Below are 21649 nucleotides of genomic sequence, written 5' to 3'. Positions count from 1 at the left end.
AACCCATTCAGAGAGATGCTGCTGGGTGCCATGATTGTGTCTGTCGCTATAGCAGGGGTGGGGAACTTGTGCCTCTAAGATGTTGCTGGACTCCAAGGAATTGAACATCACACTAGGTTGAACATTCCAGGATGCCAGCTTAGCAGGCAGAAACATCCCCCCCCCTCTCCTCTCCCTGTGCATCATGGGGGGGCAGGGTTCTCCCAACCCCCTCAAGTGCAGGGAGGAGAAGCAGGAGAGGTAAGCCTTATTGCGCAAGCGGAAGCCCCTACCTGCCTGCTCACTGTCTCGCCAGAGTGGTACATGCCCTGGTGATCTCCCACTTGGCCTACTGCAACGCGCTCTACGAGGGGCTACCTTTGAGGCTGACTCAGAAACGCTCAGCTGCAGCTAGAGAGAGTCTTTGAGAAAAGCTTAGAGATACGTATTAAAACGGGACACCAATGAACCCAACTTTTAAATTTTGGACATTAAATACACGTTTAAATAAGCAACTTTTGAGTATACCTAAAAGTCTAGCTTATGATAGGAAGATGGTCATCTAAAACACCTCTCTGTTTTGCTCCAAATTGCACTGTGTGCAAATTAGTGTTTGGAAAGGGAGAGGCCACTATGTTAAGAATGCAACTATTTTTAACGCTGATCATAAAGTGTCTGAAAAATGTTTTGACATTTATATGTTTACTGATTCCATGAGGGCGGAGAATCGCTCTGATTCCACGTGTACAAAAATATTTGGGGAAGAGCAAACAGTTTGCCTTTAAAAAAAAAAAAAGGAAGGGCGGTTATCTTTGTGAAAAGACCTTTAATTGTTCAGAGTAAGAAAAAAATTGTCAAAAAACAGCTAGTGGAACTAAAATGATTTATAATATGTGTGGGGCACTGAATATGTAAATCTAAAACTGACACCCCAGTATAGCGTTATAGGATCTGAAGTGCTTACTGTAATTACAAAAAGCTAAGGCTTTTTACACTACCTGTCTCAGCTTCAAAACAATCTAAATCAAGACACCCTTTCAGAATGCATTGGAATCATAAGTGTGTTTGTTTTCATATACAGTGGTGCCCCGCAAGACGAATGCCTCGCAAGACGGAAAACTCGCTAGACTAAAGAGTTTTCCGTTTTGGAGGTGCTTCGCAAGACAAATTTCCTATGGGCTTGCTTCGCAAGACGACAATGTCTTGCGAGTTCCTGCTGGTTCCCCCCCCTTTTTTCTAAGCCGCTAAGCCGCTTATCAGCTGATCCGATCAGCAGATAAGCAGCTAAAAGCCGCTAATAGCGCTAATCCGCTAATCCGTCAATGGGCTTGCTTCGCAAGACGAAAAAACCGCTAGACGAAGAGAATCACAGAACGGATTCTTTTCGTCTTGCGAGGCACCACTGTACACACTGATGGATTCACTGTCCAGATCGTCAAATGCGACAATGGGCTACACACGGGCTACTGTGCCCACTAAACATGACCACCTTACTTTCTCTTCAGAGGAGGGAGACCTGGACTCAGCAATACAGATCACCTCTCCAGGTGGCAGTGGTGTAGTATGGATGGGGCCACAGGGACAGTTGCCCTGCCTGCAAAATTCTTAGGGGTGCAAAATTTCAAAAGTAAACAAGAAGAAAGTAGTAGTAATAAATAAAGAATAGTTTGCCCTCACAGAAAAAAATCTCCCAGTGTCCACATGGACAGACTGAGGAACAGATCTGGGTGGTGGCCGGTTGCTAGAACATCTTCTGCATGGGTTTTAGAAAGATATCCGCTCCCGACCCATCTCCTGTCCCACACTCCACCATGCTCAACACTCACAGGGCGCCGCAACTGCCACTAGGGTAGGTCACTGAGGTATTGCCCCTTTGTTCCAGCCTATCGGGCAGTGCCAAGGATACTTGCCTTGCCCCGGGCACTAGCAACCCATGTTACACCACTGCTGGGTAGTGAGAGTCGGAGGTATGTTAACTCTTCACACACACACACACACACACACACACACACACACACACACACACACACAAACTCTCAAGCACAGATCAGTAGCCAAGCCTCCGTGCTACATGTACTTAAAATGGCCATGACCTTCTTCTAAACATGAAACCCAATCCATATGGACTGTAGCAAGAGCACTTTTCAATACACAATGCAAACTGTACCATTGCCTCTGTTCAAAGCTTTGCCCCTTCAGCCTGATAAACAACAGCTTCTACTCCAACTGCAAAGAGAGGAGCTCCTAGCATCTTGCCAATTGTGCCCTGCTGCCTGCAACAGGCGCTTAAAAAAAAAATCATACAGGAGGATATTGAAACCGAGAGAGCAAGCATTAAGATGTTTGCTTTCAGAAGTGAACACAGCCAACATTACAATCTAAGTTTTGTTTTCTCATCAACAATACAATCTATTGAAGTGCGCGCATGTCCTCTTAACATCCAATTTCTGCATGGAGAAAATCTTAAGACATTCAATTTGTTACGTGAGCCTTTATGATAGAATGGGAACTCAAAGCAAAACACCTTATCCATTCAATAAAAATTAGACTTGTTATGTCTGTGTTTCAGAAAACATTTTTCTTTCTTTCACCCACAGATTCCAGTTACTTGTGATCTTGGAAACAGACAATCCAGTGTACAATCTCTCATTTATTTTAGAGCTTGCGGATTCTCCATGGTGTCAAAATTGGAAGGCAATGTTTTGGGAGATCAAAAGAGATTGAGAGCTGGTAGACTGCCTTGGAAGGCGGCAAGTCACTGGAAGTGTCTAAGCAAAAGCTGGACAGCCATGTGTCAGGGATATTATATTGCAGATCCTGAATTGAGTAAGTGGGGTTGGAATGGATGGCCTCTAAGCATCCCTCCCAGTGATCATGCCTCTATCATAAACCCTGTTAGACACAGCCCATACTTCTTATTCCTTCCAAGGTATTAAGTTACATGCTGGCAATTTCCATGTTTCTATATATTCTTGATCCCACAAGTTGACACAAAATCAAAGTATTGCTTGATACTTTTGAACACCACCAGTTCTGGAACCTTTGCTAATCCAAATGAGAAATAACTCCAAACTATTGTACACGTATCTACAGAGAGGTAGCAATTCCTTTCCCCAAACTAGCTGCTGCTAATAAAAAGACTGTTTCTAAGTATTAATTGCTAACATCTATTTTCAAAACAGAGTCTCTGTTGCATCCATTGAGTGTTTATTGGAACAGATGGCAAGTGCCGGGGATTTAAAAAATAAATAAATAGCACAAGTAAAAAAAATAAATGCACAAAATTGCTCATTGTCACTCCCCAGCACAAATGGGGGGAAAACTTGTAAAGCTGAGTAAAATCCCCTTAGTACTTTAAAAAAGGCAGTCTCCACTCTGTCAAATAATTAGCACTTATTTAGTGCCTTTTAGAGTCAACCGCTTCATATGCAATTTCAATATCCCTTCTAGTTCCTTTGCAAGGTAATTTAGTATTATCCACTTATTAAAAATGAGGGATACAATGGTACCTCAGGTTACAAACACCTCAGGTTACAAACACTTCAGGCTACAGACTCCACTAACCCAGAAGTAGTACCTCAGGTTATGAACTTTACCTCAGGATGAGAACAGAAATCGCGTGGCGGCGGCAGCAGGAGGCCCCATTAGCTAAAGTGGTACCTCAGGTTAAGAATGGTTTCAGGTTAAGAACGGCCCCCTGGAACAAATTAAGTTTGTAACCAGAGGAACCACTGTACTGAGAGGTAGTGGCTAGAAAGTTCATGGCAGACATGAAATTTGAACCAAAGGTTTGTCAGTTCGTAGCTCAATCTCCCAGCCACAATACTAGGTCTCCACACATAATGGTACATACACAGTTATCCTAATGAAAGGCAGGGGAAAGAAAACGGTCGCTTGTTGTGAGAGGTCTCTCTTCAGCTACACTCCCCTTGGACACGTTTAAGAACAGTTTCACTGGCTGTTTTTTTTTTTTTTGTTTCTTTTTAATGAAAGCCCAAGGTGAGAAGGATAAATTTGGTGAGACTTGGGGGTCACTATGAAACAACATCCATCACATGGCAAACACTAGCATTCAAAAAATGCAGAAAAGGTTCGATTTTATTATTATTATTAAGAAAAGATTAATAGTTTCATGTACAGACTTTGGGAGGCACACAACACCCCACACAACTTCCCCCATCCCCAGTAAATGGCTCAAAGGCTCTGGAACCTAACTGCCTACATGCCATAGCCAAAAGACCACCTCTGAAATATTCTGCAGGTTTCCTGTGCATTGTACCAAGACCATACCAACTTTTGCCCTGTAGACCTGACCTTCCCATCCACAAAGCCCAAGTTAATTCAAAGAGACCTTTGAGAATCCAGCAAGCATCTTCTGTCAGCCAAATTCCCTTTCCACATATGGAGGGTGGGAGGAGGGGGGAGAAATCCAACAGAATTTGAAGAGTGAACACCTGCAATTTCATGGTCAACCACTCCTTACTAAACTAACAAGAAAAAGGAAGGACAATAATGATGTGTTGGCACCTTGCATTTTAAAGAGTCCTTTATTATTATCATTGTAATTATCATCACCATCATTATTATTATTATTGTAGTGTTCCTTGTATCAACTTCATTCAATATAAAGCGGTCCAAAAGGAGAAAAGTCCCTGTAGTTTCTTTGCCGTCAGCCAAGGATCGTGAGTAGGAGCATTCAAGGCCAACTCAGATGGTTTAATAAAAAGGTGGCACAAAAAATGTACAGTTTCAAACTTTTTTCAAGTTGGATCAGTCCCGAGGTTCAGCACAGGTAGTTGTTCCTCCAGGGGGTGGGTTAGGAAAACCCAAATCTGACACCAAGTCGTGCATAGTGTATCTCCAGTATGTTTAGTGGTACCGTCACTTGGTCAGAAGTCTGTGGTGCAGGGAGGAAAAGGGTGGGGAAAGATGCGGTTTCTTATTTGGTCTCAGGCTTGTCTTGCAAAAGTGGTATAATAGATTCCCACGCCGTAAGGCACTGTTTGAAACAAAGACACAGAACGGCAAACCCATCAGTGCTTCCATTTAAAACCAGCCACTCCCAGAAGCCCCTAAAGAAAGGACATTGCGGTTGAGAGAGGTGCTCTTTTAGGTACCCAGGGGCCTGCGGTGAAATGTTTCACAGGGGAACAGAGGGGGCCAGAGGCACCACCTTGCAAGCGTGATGGATAGGGGCGTCCTGATGTCACACTCGTGAGCATCGCACCTTCCTTACTAAGCTGGACAGAAGCTTCCTGGGCTTTGGGAAGGAGGCCCCCATCAGGGAATAGCCTAGTCCCCTCAGTCCACTGACAACACACCACTGCCTGGGCCTCAAACCACTGAGAGCTTTGTATCCCTCTGCACCTTGAACTGGGCCTAGTAGCTCACTGGCAGGGAATGCTGCTCTTTCAAGACCAGTGAAACATGCACCATTGCGCAGCGCTGCTTACCAACCCAGCAGCTGCAATTTTATTTTTTTATTTTTTTCAAAACTGTTTTCACTGACACAATTTTCCTGGGTGACGAAGGTACATATACCATCTCTGTTTACAGTTCATAGAGTCCTATCTACAGGTCAGCTGCTATCATGGGCATTTTGAGGTTGTGGGGAGAGATAGGTGGGAGAAAGAAGGGGGAGTGATGATTTCTCTCTCTCTTTTTGCACTTTATGCATTATCCATTTAGTCCCCCATCCCGGTACGAGAACGTTCCACATAAATAGTGACAGTGTGAAAAAGCTAAAACTCGATGGTGGTAAGCAAGAAGCGCGCGCCTCTGAAGCATTCAGCTCATTATCGGGAGGTTCCACAGTCTTTTCACTACATAACAGCGACAACCTTAGAGATTACCTTCTCGTAATATTGGATGTTTTTGTCTGCCATTCCCATCAACAGCTGCCGAAAGTCTTGGCGCTTGTTGTTCTGCCACCGGTCCATATCTGCCTTCAGGTCTGCGTTGAAGCATTCCACGCGGTCCTGACACTTTTCGACCTCAGTGGGCACCTGGGGAGAGAGCGAGAAAAAGGAATCCCCCAATGCTGTTGCAGACACAAGTTAAGGGCTTTTCTTGGACCAGAAGTCCTTTTATTATTTTATTATTATTTTATTAATTTTCTCAACAAACAATCATTACACTGAAAAGGAAAACACAAAATAAAACAATTAAAACATCTATATTCACTCTTAATATTAATCCATATTTTGGGATTCGTCGAATCCCCTGACTTCCCTCCACTCCCTCCCCTTGTTCCTTTATGTTATTTTCATTTGTGCATGTCAACATTATTATTATTTATTATTTTACTATTATTATGTTATCCTTCTTCAGTTTTTTATTTCTTTTCCTCTCGTTTTCTCTTTCTTTACATTTCTCTTTTCCTTGTCTTTTCTTCCTACTTGGTTCTCTTTTAGACTAAGTAGCTGTTTTATTTCAGTATATTATAAAAAAGATACTGTGTAATAGGTATGTATTTTTGCATTTCTTTGAAAAAGTATCAATTATTATTTATTTTTTTAAAGAAAAAGAAGGCACCGTATTTGCTTTCCCAGACTTAAGCCCTTGGGTGTTCAGCTTCGGGAAACAATCATTTGAGACGGGAGCGATGGGGGTCTGAATGCACCCCTTACACCAGTCACTCCCCAATGCCACCCATGCATTGGGGGTACACCTGTAGCAGGGTAGCTGGGTGAAAATGCCTAGGCTGTCCCTGTGAGCTGCAATGCAAAGGAGTCTTTAGGGTTGTGGCTCATAGGCAGTGTCAATGTTGCATCTGGGAGATTGCCATGCTGCAGACCCACCTCCTAATGCAGGAGTAGCTTGGAGGGGGGGGGTAAGTACAGGAGTGCACGCAGGGCAGGTGTGCCTTGGTATCCTGCATCATGTGATTATAGTCACATGACACTTAACACCCGAATAGGGTGTTAATGCTGGCAGTTATGGAGTAGCACGGGTGGACCAGCATCTTGGACAAGTGTCAAGGGCTAATGTTTTTATTCCCAAGAATCTACACTGGCTCCCAGTATATTTCTGAGCACAATTCAAAGTGTCAATGCTGAAGTTTAAAGCCTTGAACAGCCTCGGCCCTGTATACCTGAAGGAGCATCTCCACCCACATCGTTCAATGTGGGTCCAGCGCCAAGGGCCTTCTGGCGGTTCCCTCGCTGTGAGAAATGAAGTTACAGGGAACCAAGCAGAGGGCTTTCTCGGTAGTGGCACCCACCCTGTGGAACACCCTTTGTGTCAAGGAAATAAAGAACTACACCACCTTTAGAAGACATATGAACACAGCCCTGTATCAGGCAGGAAGTTTTTGATGTTTGAGGTTTTATTATGTGTCTCTGTGTTGGAAACTGCCCAGAATGGCTGGAGCAACCCAACCAGAGGGGCTAGGTGTAAATAATTATTATTATTATTATTATTATTATTATTATTATTATTATTATTATTCCAAAGCCATATTTCCTTTAAGCTTTCAGCTAGGGAGACAACAAGAGATCTTTGTATAGCCAGTGGTGTTGTGGCTACACAATGCGATGAATTTGGACCAGACTCACCTGGCTTCAGATTTCCCCCAACACAGCTACAGAATTCACTGGCTAGCCGTGGACCAGTCTACTCTAACTTACTTCACAGGACTGTTCCAAGGTTAAAACACAGTTCCTAATACACACTGTCCTGAATACATTTGAAGAGCAGTGGAGCACAGACGAGATAAATCCAGAGCTTAAATTGTTAATTGTTCTATTAGCTTAAACAGAAGACGAAGTGGAAAGGCTCTAACTGGCAAAGCAAACCTATTAGTTGTCACTGCTTTCAAATAAAATTGCATTAATTAAAGGAGGCTGTGCCTAAGATGAAAAGAAAAAGATTAACTTCAAAGTGAATTAGTATAATTACTAATTTTTAAAACTTTTAAATATTGGTGGCACGGCAGATAAGGCCTCTGCTGCTTATTCATCAGTTAAGGAATCAATGTGCATTCAAGCACCAACACTAAGGTAACAGCTTCTATTCTCCAGAAATACAGTGACAAACGTAGTTACTCCACTAATGGATAGCTCAATTCAATCTATGTGAAAAGAACCTTAACATAGGTTCTTTCATAAAACCTTAAATTGAGACCAGGAATGGAAAACCTATGGTCTTCCAGATGTTGTTGATCTCCAACACCTGTCCGCCCCAGCCAGCATGGCCAATGGTCAAGGGTGATGGGTGCTCCAATCCAAAATTCAGAAGGCCAAAGGTTCCTCATACCTGCCCAAAAGCCAGCCAACACATGCTGTGAGATAAACCAAAGCTGGTTGACAGGAAAGTATAATTTACACAAGCAATGGACATCAATAATTATTGTTCAAATCTGCGTATATATTTTATTACCCCTTGTCACAATTAAAATCATCAGACCACCAATTGGCTAACCTGGGGTATTCAATTGTTTGTGGTATTGAGCAGTTTTGTTTCCTGACGTCCCTCCTACCCAAACAAATGATCTTTTCCTCACCAAAGATCAAGTCCAAGAATCCAGTTTGCAGTCCAATAGATTGCTTTTTAGTCACCTGTATTTACTGCCCTTTTCAACGTTGCACAAAAGCTTTTTAATCTTGCTGAAGACAATGGAGTGGGAGACTTAGCCCAAAGAGGACTAACCTTGGGGCGGTCTTCTCTTTTTAAGACCACAGCTTCCAGTTTGGCTTCATATTCGGCTTGAACTTGATCTCTTTTCTTCAACACATTCTAAAGCGGGGAAGGAAAGAGACAGGATGCAATCAGAGAAGATGCAAGGGTTATGGCCACACACACACTTCATATGAACTTCGGCTTGTCACCCCAAGCCAGCTGTAATCCACTTGAAACCAGCATCACTTAAGTGTCAGCAGTAGAGGTCTATTGGCTTGGAAAGGGTGGTGGCAGTTGCATTGTCTTCTTGCATTAGACCAGCTATGGGAAATCTATGGTCCTCCAGCTGTTGCTGAATCACAACTCCCGTTGGCCAAGCTGGTTGGGGGCTGATGGGAGTTGTAGTTCAGCAACATCTAGGGTCCGCAGACCACCAGTTGGGAACCACTGTTCTAGAAGGTCAGAAATGAAGGTCCAGGTTCATTTCCTGGCTGCTGGGGGGCAAGTTCAGTAGCCAGCAATGGGGAGAGCATTCTCCTAGTGTTGCGACCCTACCTGCTTGCGCAGTGTCTTCCCAGAGTGGTACATGCCCTGGTTATCTCCCGCTTGGACTACTGCAATGTGCTCTACGTGGGGCTACCTTTGAAGGTGACCCGGAAACTACAACTAATCCAGAATGCGGCAGCTAGACTGGTGACTGGGAGTGGCCACCAAGACCATATGACACTAGTCCTGAAAGACCTACATTGGCTCCCAGCACATTTCTGAGCACAATTCAAAGTCTCAGTGCTGACCTTTAAATCCCTAAACAGCCTCGGCCCAGTATACCTGAAGGAGAGTCTCCACCCCCATCGTTCAGCCTGGACACTGAGGTCCAGCGCTGAGGGCCTTCTGGCAGTTCCTTCACTGCGAGAAGAGAAGTTAAAGGGAACCAGGCAGAGGAACCTCTCTATAGTGGCGTCCGCCCTATGGAATGCCCTCCCATCAGATGTCAAGGAAATAAACAACCACAGTAGACCCTCGGGTTATGTTACCTTTGGGTAATGTAACTTTTGGGTTGTGAACACGGCAACCCCAGAAGTGTATACTTCCAGGTTCTGCCGCGCATGCATGCACAGAAGCGGTGCCTCATGTTGCAGACTTTTCAGGGTATGTAAGGACCCCCTGAACAAATTAAGTTCATATCTGGAGGGTCCACTGTATCTGACTTTTAGAAGACATCTGAAGGCAGCCCCATTTGTGCAAGTTTTTAATGTTTGATGTTTTATTGTATTTTTAATATTTTGTTGGAAGCTTCCCAGAGTGGCAGAGTATAAATAAATTATTATTATTATCATCATCATCATCATCATAATTATTAGGGGTCTTCCAGATTGCAGAGGTAGACTGGAAGGATCACAACTATTTGAGTCAGTGAAACAATCCTTATTTCAGTGCATGATCATCATCACCCTTCAGAAGGGATAGGGAATCTTGGATAGTGTTTGCAACACAGTGGCTTGGCTGTGAAAAAGTTCAAAGTCATCACTCAGCTATGAAGCTCACGCATTTTAAGCTCCTTTCAAGAACAGCAGGACAGAGATCAGAAATCATTTCATCCCGGCAAAACAAATTTGGCAGGACTACAGAATGCAGCTCAAAAATTTACAAGCTACAAATCCTTGCTCTCATAGCAGTGTAAATCTGTTGTAAAAATTAACTACTGGTCGTCCCCCCACACCCAAGCACTACAAACTGTATTAGTACCTCCAAAACATTTGATTACAGCAAGGCACTCTATTTAAATCTGCCTATCCCCCAAACTAAATACTTTGTTTTGAGATATCAAGCACATCTCCTGAAATGCTATTAAAGCAATTCTGAATGGCTGGTGCTCACTCTCAGGTTTGCTACCTACCTCAAAACTTTAAAGATACGGTGAGGATAAGATCTATCACATATACAGGCTGCCCTGTCTAGCAGCTATCACTGAAACGGTTCCAAGAGGCTTTGCGGTTACAAGGTTTGGTTTTATTGGCTTGTGGGCAGGAGAGGCTTCAGCAAATGTGCAGAACAACTTGTTATTTGCCCATCAAAGCCCATTTCACCCAGTTATGCTTTTCAGCAATAAATTTCATTGGAAACCATTTATATAAAGGCAGCGGAAGGAAACCGTTTTAAAGAAGCACCTTTTCGTTCATGTGAGCCAGCAAATTGCAGCGCAACAAATAAAGGGCAGCTATTTCACAGTCCTTTTTTGACATCCCATCTGACAATGACATCCCTAACCTAAACAGAACTTTTCAGTACTCCAGTGATGCCAAAGTCTTTGTTCAAATGATGGGACCGTTCTGATCAGATATTAACTACAGGGGATGTTTTTAGCTGTTCTGTGTGCAAATCTGACACTGAACAGGAAGGCAGGTAAGTAAATCTGGTGCTGAAACCTGGCCATAATAGCACCTACCAATTTTGTGATCCATTCAACAGCTGAAAGATATGCACTTATCTGCTGATGTGATTCAATAACTTAGGATGTGTGACACCTGCATCATGCATGCTTTCTGCAGTTTAAAAGGCACAGCTTTATTTGCTCTGGGAGAATCACAGTGATGTGCAACTTTTCCCTATAGTTATTAGAGAGGTAGATAAGCCCTTCCAATGGAACAGGTATTTCTGCTTTGGTGCAGAAATGCCTTCAGCTAAAAGAAATCTGCCTGCAGAATATGTGGAGATTCAAACTTACGGTTTAATCATTAATATATTGCATTCGAAAGGCACATGACTAGCAGACAGGCAGGTCTGGGACAATACGTATTTGTTTGCGGACAGAAAGAAAAGGTGAAGAATGATTACATCAGTTTCTGGAGAAAGAGGACTGATGTTGCCTTCTCTAGAATCCTATACAGGTGATGTGCTGCCCTCGTGTGATTACCCAACGGGGAGATGTGGGTCTGTCTCACTGGCCCTGCCCCCCATATTTTAGGTCCTCATCACCCAGTCAGTCCCACTGCCATCCACACTAGGATGTGGAAAGGTCTGGAGCAGGGATGCTGTTCTATGAATGTACGTTCCTCAGTTTAGAACTTTGACCACACAGGAAGTCTACACTTCAGAATTCTCCTCCAAGGAGGGAAGGCTGGCGAGAGCAGGATCCAGCAAACACATCCCTGCACTTTCCCTCAGACTATGGTAACGGCATGAGGGCAGAACGCCTGTATAGGGCTTAATTTATCGTCTCCCACCCCATCCCATACCACTGAATGCTAGCTCAATATTCCACCCCATTAACGGAAAAGGAGCATGCTCGAGTCCATCTCAAGTTATATGTAGACCCCTATTTATTTTTAATCACTCACAAAAAAATTCATAGGTACTCTTCAAAAGTTATCCTCCAAGCTACTGACGATAGAAGAATGGAGAATGAAACTGACAGACTATGCAGAATTGGACAAACTAACTGGGAAAATCAGGTATCTTCGAGACCAAAAGTTCATCGGGGACTGGGGAAAATTTGTTGAATATCTGAAAAGAATATGTGATGTGCAAACAACGCTAGTGGGGTTTCAAGAAGCACTGTGAAAGTTGAGATATATTGTTAAAAAGAAACAGATAGTGGGAGGGAAGACTAATGGCAATAAAAAACAGAAGAAATGTGTAATTGAGAGGTAAATACGGATGATTATCAGAGAAGCTGAAGGAAGTCCAAAGAGAGTTAAATTTGTGGAAATTTGGATAAGATTGTATATTTGTGTTGAAAATTAATTAAAAAATATTATTTTTTTAAAAAAGTTATCCTCCAGGCTAAGATTATACGGGACTGGCTGATATATGCTCAAATTTACTGGTGATTAATATGCTGCATTTCCCAGAGTTCTTTGGGGGAAGCCACGGCTGTTTAAAAGTGCTTTGATACTGCTTTAAATGCATAGTGCAGATGAGGCCTTCCCCTGGATGCAACCTGCGCTTAAGCAAACCTTCCTTTCTTTTTATATTTTTAAAACACGTTCGCAGTACTTCCTAGTTTCTTCCCTCTCTCTTTAAGTTGCATAAAATATCAGGGGGGCAAAAAGTTCTCCGTTTAAAAAACGGAGTTTGTGTTTTGACCTGGGCCAAGGACTTTAGCCATTTCTTACAGTAAAGAATACAGAAAATTAAATTTGCTCTGCAAAAAAAGAAAAAAAGCATGGTTGCATATTATTCATTATATGTTGTTCTACAAGCAGAGCATTGAAGCCGATGCATTAATACAATGGTAAGGGATTTCTTAAAGCTGCACAAAGTTGTAGTTTCTCAAGGGACAGGGGACGGCAGTTGACTGCTGCACCCACATGAGAATTCATCTGCATACTTTCAGCTGCTCAGGCATACACACACACACACACACATACACGCACGCACGCACGCACACATACACACACACACACACCCTCAAAAAAGCCCAACCGTTAACTCCATTTACCTAATATCAAAACATTCCACAGGGAACTGTTTGTACTAACTGTGCCCAGAATGCTTTATATCATCTCAACAGTTCCTACTCCTGCTTTTCTTTTCTTGTAATAGCAAGTCAGCATGGAAATGATACCTAGCAGGCCCCGAGGCCCTTCCCACAGCTTATATATCATAATCAGTGCATCAGAGAGACACATTTGGGCAACCCCTTTCATACAGGGGCCACATGCGACTTCTCAAAGCAGTGAAGGCTGCACCATGATGGTAAAAAGAGAAGAATTATTTATCAGTTACAAGGCATGGGGATATGCAGGCTTGCAGAAGAAGGTAATGTCCCATCTTCATGGCTAGTCAGTCCCCATAACACCTGGAAGCGGCCTGTTACACCCAGTGTTCGAAACTCCCATTGTTCTAGGCGTGTTTTGCAACAGGGAATTTCATTAGTGCAAGCAGTTTTCGAGCTCTGGGCACAGTAATGAGCCTAAGATTTCAGATTAAAGCTGCAGATTGGAAGGAAAGGAGGACTTTTTTCTGCCTCCCTGCTTCCAGCTACTTTCTTAAGAATATTAGGGGGGTGGGGGCAGGGGAAGGACTAGACCATGTGAAAAATGAACATCATCTTTTAGCTGCAGTTCATTCATTTTCAGCTTTGTATTCTTGTTATTAAAAAACGCACACCCGGACATTCCGTTGTTGCACCCATAACCTAGGTTTAAGGTGCCATTTAGCTTCTAGCTTTCCAATCTCAGTTTCTAACACTGGTTACACCTATTTAAAATCCTGCAGACAGCTAGCACTGCCATGGATACACACGCACACAGGTATACCCTGGAGGTAAGGATTTTCAAGTATTTGATATGCTAGCAAACTCACCTGTCATCTATGGGGACTACACATTGCCCCCCTGCTAACCATGCTTAGCCAGAATTGAGAGGCAGCAGCTGCAACCTGCCTTCCATCTCACACCTAGAAAAAAGATTATTACATCTTCTACCCTCAATCACAGCTAAGGGTTCACTGGCACCAACATTACTACTACACAATGTGGTCGCACCCAGATTCATCATGGTTAGGGCTAGCAAAGTGTGGCAGTAAGTCAGGATCTGAAGAACTGCAGGATGAAATCAATTTCAGAGGCTATGTTGCAAGGAACCCTAAGTTAAGAACACGGGTGGAATCCAACATCACACAACGGCAATCAGCTTGCCAGATAGGACAATCCTGCCTCCCTTTCCGCAACACGCTGTTCTGGATGGAGTTTCTATAAGTTGTCAGTTATACCTTCAATTTAACCCAGTAGCAAAGCGACAACCAGAGGAGTTCTTTCAGTATCCGTGTTACATGGTCCTAACTGGCTGAACCATTCAATAGCCAGAAAGATGAAGTCAAATGTCTGCCATATTAAAGGAGAGACGGTGAGATTTGTTCCAGGGAAGGAAGCACATCGTTTCTGGGAATAGTTCTGACTTTGCTAACCAAGATTAGCAGGAAGCCAGTGTTACATCTGCATGAGTTCCATGATTTTGAAAGCTTGGGGTACTTTATCTATATATATAATTTCTGGAACCATTTTGTGTCAAAATGAAAGCAGCAGGTAGAAGAGGCCACACAGAGATCTCCTGAAGGGGATGCAGTAGTTTTATGCCCACAAAATGTCCACACGCTGGCATTTCTGGGAAAGCTGTTTTCCTAGATGCAAACATCTGCCTGCCACAAATCCCATGTTACCTTCATGGACTCCGAGTACAGCATATACTCTCTTAGGACAGGAAGAAAGTCTTCGGTCATGTCTTCGCTCAGTTCCTCGAGTGCCGTACAGCAATTCCCAATGCAGGCAGATACTCCTTCAAGAGGCTCCGACAGCTCTTTCTCTAACCCACTCCAGGTTGAGTAAATAGGACCATACTCTCGGAGCTCCACAAGGTATTCTGCAAGAGAACGATGCTATGAAAATAAAAGGCAGGAAAGTTCTGGTTTCTGGGTTTCAAGACGGCACCAGAGGGTTTGTGTGTTTGTTTTTAAAGTCAACAAGCCTAACTTTCAGATCAGAAACTTCTTGTGATAAGGAAAATACCAATAATAAAAGTGTCAGAACCTACAAAGGAAGGTCTAGGACCTTTGGGTAATTGCTGTAAGCATCTTGCTACAAGTTAAGATGCAGGAGGACAAAGAACGACAAAGGAATTTAGCCATTCTGAATGCACACGCAATACATTTTTAATTCCCCTTTTTCAATTATATTTTATTGTTTCAACATTTTAAACATATACAATCCAAACACAATTTCATCTCTTCTCAGATTTATCAACTTCCCCATTTTCCATGAAGTTGTTGTTTCTCACCTTCTACTGCACTATCTACTAAATCATAACCACAATAGTGTTTGTGGCAGAATGGACATCTTTTTCAGACTACAGTGGTACCTCGGGTTAAGTACTTAATTTGTTCCGAAGGTCTGTTCTTAACCTGAAACTGTACTTAACCTGAAGCACTATTTCTGGATAAAAAAATTCCTTCCAGTAGCACCTTAAAGACCAACTAAGTTAGTTCTTGGTATGAGCTTTCGTGTGCATGCACACTTCTTCAGATACACTGAAACAGAAGTTGCCAGATCCTTCTATATAGTGAGAAGGTGGGGAGGGGTATTACTCAGAAGGGTGGTGGGAATGGGAGATAGGCAGATAGCTGAGATGAGCCTGTTGACGACTCTTAACGACTGTAATAGGTCTTACAGATAGGTCTACCTATCTGTCACTATTTCTGGGTTAGCAGAGTCTGTAACCTGAAGCGTATGTAACCTGAAGTGTATGTAACCCGAGGTACCACTGTACTAAATGAAATATTATAGTATGATGAACTCGCGACAGGATTTGAGCTAGGAGCAACAGAAGTAATTATATTTTTGATTCCATATGCAACACATATTCTGAAAATGTGTATACTGGGGATGGGAACCTATGGCTTCCCAGACATAGCCAGGCTATAATCCCCATCATGCTTGACCACCAGCCACTTTGGCTCAGCTGATGGGAATTGGGAGGCCGCGTGTTCCCCCACCGCTGGCATCCAGACTTTGCTAGTGGAGCAAGAATTAGAGTTATAAAGAAAAGCTGCACATACTACTCACCTACTTCCTCCTTGATAATTCGTTGTGCTATTCTGTCAATGGTTCCAAGCTTCAGAGAAAAAGTATCTAGGTAGTCACCAATGGCAGCAAACTCCACCGGTCGACTTCTGAGTTTATAGCTTCCTGTGACATATTTTACCGATTCTCCCATCTTAGAAAGCAAGGCCATTCCCTGCTTTTTATAAGCATGAAGATCCTATGGACGACAAGAGCAGCCAATTAGCTTTTAGATTATGTTTATGTCTTCCAAATACAGTCGTACCTTGGAAGCCGAACACCTTGGGAGTCAAACGTTTTGGCTCCCGAACGCTGCAAACCTGGAAGTGAGTGTTCCAGTTTGCAAACGTTCTTTGTAATGCGAACATCCGATGCAGCTTTCTGCAGCCAATTCGAAGCCGCGCCTCTGTTTCTGAACGTTCTGGAAGTCGAAAAGACTTCCGGAACTGATTCCATTCGACTTCTGAGGTACCACTGTTTATTTGTTCAACAACAAACTTGGGGAAGCTAGAGTTTCAGTCTATTCTATTCTGAGGACCGCAGAGAGTTACAGGCCCTTACAACCTGTGTTAATGCTCCAAAACTCCCATTAAGACGAGTTGTTTTCGTTTATTCCAAAATAAATACATCTGCAGAAGTTACACTCTTAGGGCTGTGCCAAACTTAGGCCTCATCTGCATTAGTGGTGATTTATAACAACAACCAGAATGCAAGCAGCAGCAGTCACACCACTGCAGTAATAGTACGCAAAGAAGATATTTATAACAGGTGAGGGAAGGAGGAAGAGAAACTTTGTGACTCCCTACCACAACATGTGGGGGCGGCTGCCACGTTAGAAGACTTTCTAGTGGGCTTCTCAAATAAATCTGTTTAATCATTGAGGGAAACCGAATTTTAGAGTAGACAAGCCTTTGGTCTGTTCACAGTAGGATATCTTATTTCTGTTTGCTTCTCCCACCCACCCACAGCTCAGTCTTCTCTTTTTCTTGAAAGCAAACCTCTCAGTTTCCCCTGTATCCAATCTCTGTCCTAGCTGTTTGTTTGTTTGTTTGCATTTATATACTGCCCTAAACCAGGAGGTCTCAGGGAGGTTCACAGAATAAAAACAAAATATAAAACCACAAAATACATAATCAAAATAAAAACAACTGAATAAACCTCCACCCAAACCCCCCCCCCCATTTTAAAAGGGCATAGGATGTCAATCAAATCAACCAAAGGCCTGGTTGAAAAGGGACGTTTTTGCCTTGTGCCTAAAGGTGTATAATAGGGACGTAAAAGGTGTAAAATAGGGACGTGGGTAGTGCTGTGGTGTAAACCACTGAGCCTTGGGCTTGCTGGTCAGAAGGTCGGCGGTTCGAATCCCTGCAATGGAGTGAGCTCCTGTTGCTCGGTTCCAGCTCCTGCCAACCTAGCAGTTCAAAAGCACGTCAAAGTGCAAGTAGATAAATAGGTACCACCCTGGTGGGAAGGTAAACAGCATTTCTGTGCACTGCTCTGGTTTCACCAGAAGTGGCTTAGTCATGTTGGCCACATGACCCGGAAAAACTGTCTGCGGACAAACGTCGGCTCCCTCAACCAGTAAAGCGAGATGAGCGCCACAACCCCAGAGTCATTCGCGACTGGACTTAACTGTCAGGGGTCCTTTACCTTTAAAGCTGTATAATGAAGGCGCTAGATTCTATTGTGCTCTTTCAAATGCTAAGCTTAAGGCATACTGATAAAGATATACCATATTTTTCCGTCTATAAGAAGCCCTATGTATAAGTTGCCCCTATTTTGGGGGACTCAGATTTAAGAAAATGGGGGATGTATCTGTGTATAAGATGCTCCCTAATTTTTGACATTATTTTTTAGGAGGAAAACCTAGTCTTATACACCGAAAAATACGGTAACTGTCAAATACTGGCACCCAAAGTAGCTGTATAACATGAGTGGTTATCAAATGAATTTGATGGTGCTATTTAAAAGCATGTTTAACATTGATAAGCAATCTTTCATCAGATTCTAAACAAAGGCTTCCACCTCTAAACACATCCATTGAAACACAGTTCTGCACCGGTTTGCTTTACTTACTTTGGCAGTAAGAAACACATGAAAGTGTTCGTTAAAAGAAAGAACAGGATGATCAGCAATCCTTTTCAAAAATTTATCCAAGGCCTTCCTCCTCGTCTCAACAAATTCTTCTGAAAAGCGATCAACAACTCCTTTGACCACAAATTTCTCTGGGAGAGGCTGGAAGGGAACAGGAAAAAATCTTAGGAGCTTAGAAGGACAAGAAAATCTCTATCCTCAAGCTTTGATGTTTTAGAAAACATGCACATTCAAGTTTTTCTTCCACTACAATAGTAAACAGAAGTTTTAAAAAAACCGAAGCAAATATTTTGTAACAGTATTTTCATAGTTCATCAGTGTACGGAGAGAGTTGGAGAGCACAGCACAGATGTTACGAGACATCACTGGGCCAGAAGAAACTGCTGACTTGCACCTTTTCACCTAAAAATAAGTTTAAGCAGTAATTGTTTCTGAAGGGAAGTCAAAGTAGTGTTCACCCATTCAGAGGAAGCTTTTTTGAAAGACGGGTTTTTGAAGCTTTGCTGACTCCAAATGCATTCTGAGTAAAGTCATGTTGTTAGAGAGATCTAATGAAATAATATGCAAAATAAACCCACTTAAGTCAATGGGCTTAAGTATTTTAGGTCCATTGAATTCAATGGGTCTACTGTGGGTACAATGAATGTTTGATATCAACCAGTGAACCCAAATTAGGTAAACATGGAGCACGAACACACACAACCCGAAAGTGTTGGGCCAGGTAGCTTCTAGTGGCTTGTTACCTGTGTAAGTCCCTCCCAAACATATTTTTGAGAGCATCACACCAGCAGACAATTCAGGAAGAACTGAGAAACATTTTTTTGTGATGGGGCAGGTCTTTGAATCTTAGCCCACAAGAAGTGAGTGAGGGTTCTACATCATAAAAGGTATTGTTGATCTAACATGCTGTTTCAGTAATTTTTTATCTGTTATTGTGCACTTTTTCTGTTTTTATTAAATACTACACAATACTTCTGAAAAATAAAGAGGTTCTTAAAAATTAAAAGATTTTTGTTGTTGTTTAGTCATTTAGTCGTGTCTGACTCTTCGTGAACCCATGGACCAGAGCACGCCAGGCACTCCTGTCTTCCACTGCTTCCTGCAGTTTGGTCAAACTCATGCTGGTAGCTTCAAGAACACTGTCCAACCATCTCGTCCTCTGTTGTCCCCTTCTCCTTGTGCCTTCAATCTTTCCCAACATCAGGGTCTTTTCCAGGGAGTCTTCTCTTCTCATGAGGTGGCCAAAGTATTGGAACCTCAGCTTCAGGATCTGTCCTTCCAGTGAGCATTCAGGGCTGCTTTCCTTATGAATGGATAGGTTTGATCTTCTTGCAGTCCATGGGACTCTCAAGAGTCTCCTCCAGCACCATAATTCAAAAGCATCCATTCTTCGGCGATCAGCCTTCTTTATGGTCCAGCTCTCACTTCCATACATCACTACTGGGAAAACCATAGCTTTAACTATAAGGACCTTTGTTGGCAAGGTGATGTCTCTGCTTTTAATTAAAAGATACCACCACATAAATGCCACAATGGATGTATAACCTACACACATTATGATATTAGTGTAAAAAAAAAAGCAATAGCTATTAGTGATTTTTTATTTAAAAATCCTGTTTTTGTTCTCATTGAAGAAGTCAAGTTTAGCCACAGAGTACAATTTCTAAGGATCAGAAAACAGTGCAAGTAAGCAACTGTAATACAGACCTATAACGTCAGAATATATGAAATATAAATTAGTTCAGACAGGAATGTTTTGGAGTGTTCTGTTTGCATTTCCCCCACAAAATAATTGAGGCAAGCATTTTCTTTATCTCTCTTTCATTTTAAACACACCTCGAATCCATTACTGCTGAAAAAGCAGAAATGTGCACTTCTTATAAGTGCATTATTTATTCCAACAAACAGTGGTCCCGACTTACTACCTACGGGAATGAGATGAGTGGGTTGAGATTCCTCTAGTTTATTCCTGAGCCAGTCAAAATCCTGGTATCTTCGGCGCATGGAATACTCTGGCAAGTCAAACTCTGCACGTGTGGTCTAAGAATAAAAATGAAGCGAAAGGGAAAAAGCGAGCAAGAGAAATCAGACAGGGTAAGTAAAAATATATATGCTTAAATCACTAGTCTTTGCATTCACTGTATTATTATTAAATTTCTTTTACCAAACGTTGACTTCTATACTGGCTTGAAGCCAAATGTACCAGCCATACCTCAAGCCGAGCCATTCAAGCATTAGCAAAGAAACAAATTTTATTTTCATATGCCTCTGGCAACTTAAGATGCACAACCTGGGAATCAACTCAGTATTGAACTTGGACAAGTGCCCCTATTTTGAAAGCTCTTTTTATTAAAGCTTGGGGGGAAGCAATATACAAAAGTTAACATCAAATATCAAGTATTTTTTAAAAACATAAAAACTAAGGGACAGAAAATAAAGAGGAGGGAAGGGAAGGACTTATTGGACAAGTGTGTGATGGATATGTCAACTTTTCGTTATTTGAATGGAACATTCCTTGAGGAGTGGGAAATGTAAAAGATAACCTTAACATAGTAACTGAGCCTATGAATTTTTTGTATCTTCGATGGATGCATTCCCTTTCTTTGTTTTGGAAAATTAAGACTTAGGGTTGTATCCCAATGAAGCTGTATCGTTTTAGCACAAGAACTTTCCCTGTGCAATGGGAATTCCTCTCCGTGCATCCCCTCTATGTCCGACACTAAATTTGTGCTTTGCTGGGAAAAACAAGAGCCAGCACATTGGGGGGGGGGGAAGCAAAAACAACAGCCCCACATCACCGTCTCTTCATGTTAATCTTGTTTCTATACTGTGAGGGTTTGATTAGCTGCTTGTGCGTGAAAACGTGCTCCCTCAGAGTTTGTGCGCCCCCACAAACCTCCGTGTGTGACGGAGCTCCTCAGACATGTCTGCTCTAGTCACTAGTAGAGTCCGACAGTGGCTGTCTGCGGAAGCGTTTCCAACAAAGAAGTTCCTTAACGGAAACGCGTCTCCTGGACTCACGGCGTGACAGTTTCCTGCGAGGTATGGGTCTCCCTATGGGAGACTCCGATACCTCCCCACTGTTTTCGCTGGAAGCCTCCCTGAGCCCTCCCTCCTGCTCGCATTCCCTCAGAGACCCACTCCTCCCCCTGCTGGTCCCTGCTTCAGCAGTTGAGTCTCTTTCATCCTGCCTGAGTCCCTCCACCACCTGATGCTCTGATGGCAGTTCCCTGACATCCACCTCCCCTCCAGGGCCCCCCTCACCCCCTCCCAATTCCTCCCCCCTGGGAGGTGAAGGGCTAAAACCCCGAAACGAATCTTCCTCATCTTCTGACGTCTCGAACAATTCTCTCCATCGATCGTCGTCCTGGCCAGCTGAATCCTCCTCCTCTTCAGAAT

The 21649-nt window shown here is 42.8% G+C and overlaps 1 protein-coding gene across 1 annotated transcript in view; it reads right to left on the bottom strand.

The window, feature by feature from the left end:
* Window positions 1-4507: 4507 nt before the first annotated feature.
* Window positions 4508-21649, bottom strand: part of SNX30 (sorting nexin family member 30) — a 48048-nt gene continuing 30906 nt past the window's right edge. The window contains exons 3-9 of the mRNA XM_081176509.1: window positions 20180-20290; window positions 18233-18391; window positions 16160-16355; window positions 14761-14960; window positions 8629-8715; window positions 5832-5984; window positions 4508-4978 (exon numbers count right to left, since the gene is read on the bottom strand). Of these exons, the coding sequence (XP_081032635.1) occupies window positions 4919-4978; window positions 5832-5984; window positions 8629-8715; window positions 14761-14960; window positions 16160-16355; window positions 18233-18391; window positions 20180-20290 (966 nt within the window). The 3' untranslated portion in view covers window positions 4508-4918. The remainder of the gene's footprint in view (window positions 4979-5831; window positions 5985-8628; window positions 8716-14760; window positions 14961-16159; window positions 16356-18232; window positions 18392-20179; window positions 20291-21649) is intronic.

This window comes from Podarcis bocagei (assembly GCF_964188305.1).
Source record: "Podarcis bocagei genome assembly, chromosome: 17".
Lineage (NCBI taxonomy): Eukaryota > Metazoa > Chordata > Lepidosauria > Squamata > Lacertidae > Podarcis > Podarcis bocagei.
The sequence above is the reverse complement of the archived record's forward strand: the minus strand, read 5'-3'. Positions and strand labels throughout refer to the sequence as shown.